This window comes from Mandrillus leucophaeus, unplaced genomic scaffold, assembly GCF_000951045.1.
Source record: "Mandrillus leucophaeus isolate KB7577 unplaced genomic scaffold, Mleu.le_1.0 Scaffold352, whole genome shotgun sequence".
NCBI classification, from domain to species: domain Eukaryota; kingdom Metazoa; phylum Chordata; class Mammalia; order Primates; family Cercopithecidae; genus Mandrillus; species Mandrillus leucophaeus.
Genome location: NW_012103721.1, coordinates 401,637 through 405,721, shown reverse-complemented (window position 1 = coordinate 405,721; position 4,085 = coordinate 401,637). Strand labels below are relative to the sequence as shown.

The 4,085-nt window shown below is 41.9% G+C and overlaps 1 protein-coding gene across 1 annotated transcript in view; it reads right to left on the bottom strand.

The window, feature by feature from the left end:
• Nucleotides 1-4,085, bottom strand: part of LOC105546273 — a 35,669-nt gene that overhangs the window by 27,294 nt on the left and 4,290 nt on the right. The window contains exons 3-5 of the mRNA XM_011989407.1: nucleotides 4,021-4,083; nucleotides 3,245-3,396; nucleotides 2,420-2,534 (exon numbers count right to left, since the gene is read on the bottom strand). Of these exons, the coding sequence (XP_011844797.1) occupies nucleotides 2,420-2,534; nucleotides 3,245-3,396; nucleotides 4,021-4,083 (330 nt within the window). The remainder of the gene's footprint in view (nucleotides 1-2,419; nucleotides 2,535-3,244; nucleotides 3,397-4,020; nucleotides 4,084-4,085) is intronic.

Genomic DNA, 4,085 nt, shown 5'->3' with positions numbered 1-4,085 from the left:
GGTCATAAATTCAAATATTTAGGGGTAGATGATGACATTTATAATTTACTTCCAAAAACTTCACAAGGAAAAGGATATCTATTATGTGATAAGTGTTTAGGGGCTCATTGTCCTAGTCTACTTTTCTGTATGCTTGAAAGTTTTCATAATTCTTTTTACGTAAAATAATCTTGGAAATATGTTTTTACATTAGCATTTGTATGGAAATTATTAGTATTTTATATAATACATATAACTATATTATTATGATAATGACCTTATATTAGTGACATAAGAAACAAGCGATGTATCAGAAAGTGAGGATGTAATTAAGGTTCTGTGACTGCATCCACTATCGGAAGAGCACTTCTCCGTGCCAAGGACAGGCTCGAAGCTTCACACACCCTGGGTCGGGGTGGGCACAATCCATGCACCCCCCACTCTCCATGCAACAAAGCTGGAAGTGAGACAAGAAGCTGGGGGCCAGGACCCTTCTCTGGGGTTCTCTAAACACCGTGTTTGTAACCACCATGCTGAGCCCACTGAAGACTATCCTTGTAAATGTCCAAAATCAATGTCCAAGTAAGACAGGCAAACTTAGGCCAAGAATCTTACCTACACTTAGATATTTCTTAAGCATCGCTAAATGTGAGAGAAGCCATGTCATGAAAATGTAAGAACACAAACAAGTCAACTTTTCACAATCCACCATCAAACTTTTCCAACAAAATATTACCTAGCATTGCTTGGGTGATCGTGAGTGGCATGAAATTGCTTAAGCTGCTCCCACGTAAGCTCCGGGATGCAGAGTGGGTCACCCCCAGAGACCACTGAGTACGTGTGGAGGGGAAGAAGTCTGTTTTGAAGGTGCTGGGAGAATATCCTCTCATTGTTTGTCTTGAAATGTGAAGTAAATAAATAAGAATATATACATATAGATTAATACACACACGCTACATTACTTACAATATAGCCAATTGATCAAATTCTGGTGCATATGCCTGTAATACTTTGCAAATAAAACTGTTCTAATGGTATTAAAATAAAAAAAAAAGAGACACCCTGCAGGCATTGTTTAACACTGTATTCAATCACCATCACCCATGCACAGGACGCAAGGATTGAGAACAATGGACTTTTTGATGTGTGTTGCAACAAACGCATAGCCGAGGGCTGTAAATTGGAGGGATCACCAGGTCTGCCTACCAGCCACCAGGCAAGTGGGGAGAAGCTGTCACCCCAACTTGAGTTTCAAGAAGACTCCTTGGAAGAAAAGACCACCAAATTGAGAATGAAAAGGTAAGAAATAGTTCACCAGCTGAGGGGGGCTACGGAAATCAGAGAGCAGGCCACCCATGAGCCTCAGGGACACCAGCACAGGCAGGTTGTGAAAGTCACAAGGGGACATGAAGACACAGACCCAGGACAGCAGCCCTTAATCCAAAATGGTCTCAAGACTCCTTTACACTCTGAAAAATTAACCCATTTATACCTGAGGTTGCAATTTTTTTTTTTTTAAATCAGACCTTGACAATGACCTTGAGCTGTAGGATATAAATGACTCCCACAAGCTTGGGATTCCAATAATTGAACACTAGGCACAATTGGGTTTTAATGAGGACCCAAATAGCTTTTGATTATGTGGGCTTTTTTTTGCCTGTGTAGGTACCTGTGTGTGTTTATATAATTTTTCTATATTCTAAATTAAAGTTGATTAAAAAATTAAAGTATTAAAAAACTTATGCATTAAGGTAAGCCATCATTACATGTTAATATAAAAATGTTTGAAAAATACTTCTCATAACAAAGTAAAAGACCGACTCCTTAGAGTGATGCTGTGTTGCCTTTTTTGCAAATCTCTGTAGTGTCTGGCTCAGAGGTGAAGCTGGACTCCTCCATCTGCTCTGTATCCAGCTTGCTGTGTGTCACACACCTCACCATGCAGCCTCTAGAAAGTACACCATGTACTTGGGCAGGAATGAGTGAAAAAGACAATGTGTTGGTAGTGGTGTGAAAATAGCTTTTCTCTCCCTGTAGATCATACACGGGGGTCGTCAGACATGGTCTGAGACCTGCTGGGAAGAACAGCAGCCTGGCCCTGCTACCCCCTGGCTTCTGCTCACAGCACTGACCCCAGCTAATCCAAGAACATGTCACCTATAATGAGAATATTGAAGAAAAATCAACCATCTTTCAGATGTGTCTATATCATGATATGGTACATGGGTAAGGTAAGCTGAACACAACATAAAAAAGAAAACTTACAAACCCTCCCTTCATCTCATTAAAGATGACTCCTTTAAAGACCAAGGGCATCTGGGGGTCGCTAGGATTCTCATGTTCCAGCCGCCATCCTTCTTGCCTCAGGACAAATAATTATAAGCTGACAGTGACTCAAATACTAAAGTCTGTATCAACTAGTTAATCACTCATGACATACCAGAAATCCAGCTCACCTAAACCTGGGAAAAAGGTGGAATCCAAATACACTGAAAGGAGATCCTGAAAGTCCTTGGGATTTTGTGTGGAAAATGCATACAGAGTATAATCACTAGCTGGGTACAAATGAAAAGTGAAATTGTAAAATTTAACAGATTTCTACTAAAATTATTGAATCTCAAGCCTCATTTCCCCTTTGTCCTAGGACAGTAAGTTGTAGCTATTCTTGAGATGGGGCAGTGGTTCCATGCTCTGGCCCCCGACCTCAGCAGCCGTCCCAGCTCATCACCCTGAGTGCCAGCTTTCCCATCTCATCTCAGGATCTGCACTGGACGGGCACCAGGGCTTTCTTCAGCGAACATCTGAACTCTCTCAAGTGTCTCCAGAGACTTTCACACGTCTACAAAGATGACCTCATTCTGTAAGAGCGTGGATTTAACTTGCTGTTCGATGTCACTCCTTCACAGAGTGCACTGTTCATCGTCACCCTATCCACTAGCGTCAGTCTTACTAAAAGTCAAACATCAATGTTAGTGGTAACTCTGGAGGCCTGGCATTGTAGCAATATCCCCAAGAGAAAATTGTTTTGAACCTTTCTGGGAAAAGTTCATGTACCTTTTATTCAAACGCTAGTTTTTATAATCTCGCTACCATGTGGCTTTCCTGAAGGGTGAAATTTCTAATGTCCTTCAGGTAGAGAGAGGTAAAAAGTATTCTAGAACATTAATTGCCCACTCCTCTCATCCCTTCTCAGAAACTAACTGAATTCCAGTGGGTGTGCCTGGCAAACCCAAACACGGTTTTCCGTTCAGGATGCTGGTCTTACCTGTGAAGGCGTTCATGAACGTGGAGAGGGACCGGTTCAACATTTTGAAGAAAGGGTCTCTGCACGGATATTTCCGAGACCCACAAAGGATGGTATGCTCAAGAATGTGAGGAACATCGGTACTGTCCACGGGAGTGGTGCAGAACTGCACGCTAGGCAAGAAGGAACGGCACGCCAGGGAAGGGGGAGGAACAAGGAACAGAAGGCCAGCGACGGGGAGAAACAGAACGCTAGGGAAGGAGAATGACTAGAATACAAAACGTTCATCTTAGTGCTGTGGACACAGTTCCCAGACGCATCATCACCTCGGGCTACTAGAAATCATTCTGACACCACAATCCTCCAACCCAGGGTTTCCCAACTCTAATGTAAATCATTGATTCAGACTATAAAATTATATTTTGATGAGATTGTAAGTCTGTGTAGGCTTTTCCTTATTTTTCAAGATGCTCTGTCAATAAAAATACTAGTGAGATGATATTTAAACCACGTAACATACAGTCAGTGCTTTAAACCAAGCTTGTCTAACCCACAGCCTGCAGTCCGCATGCTCAGGATGGCTTGGAATGCATCCCAACACAATCCCTACACTTTCTTAAAACATTGAGGTCCTCTATTTATTTTTTTTTAGCTCATCAACTGTCCTTAGTGTTAGTGTATTTAGTGTGTGGACTAAGACAGTTGTTCTTCTAATGTGGCACAGGGAAGCCAAAAGATTGGACATCCTTGATTTAAATAAAACATTCAAGACCATGTTCTTACAATGCACCACGTACCTGAACAGATTATTCGCGTCTTCTCTGGCCAGGTGTAAATACCTGGCTCCTCTGTCATCGTGGCT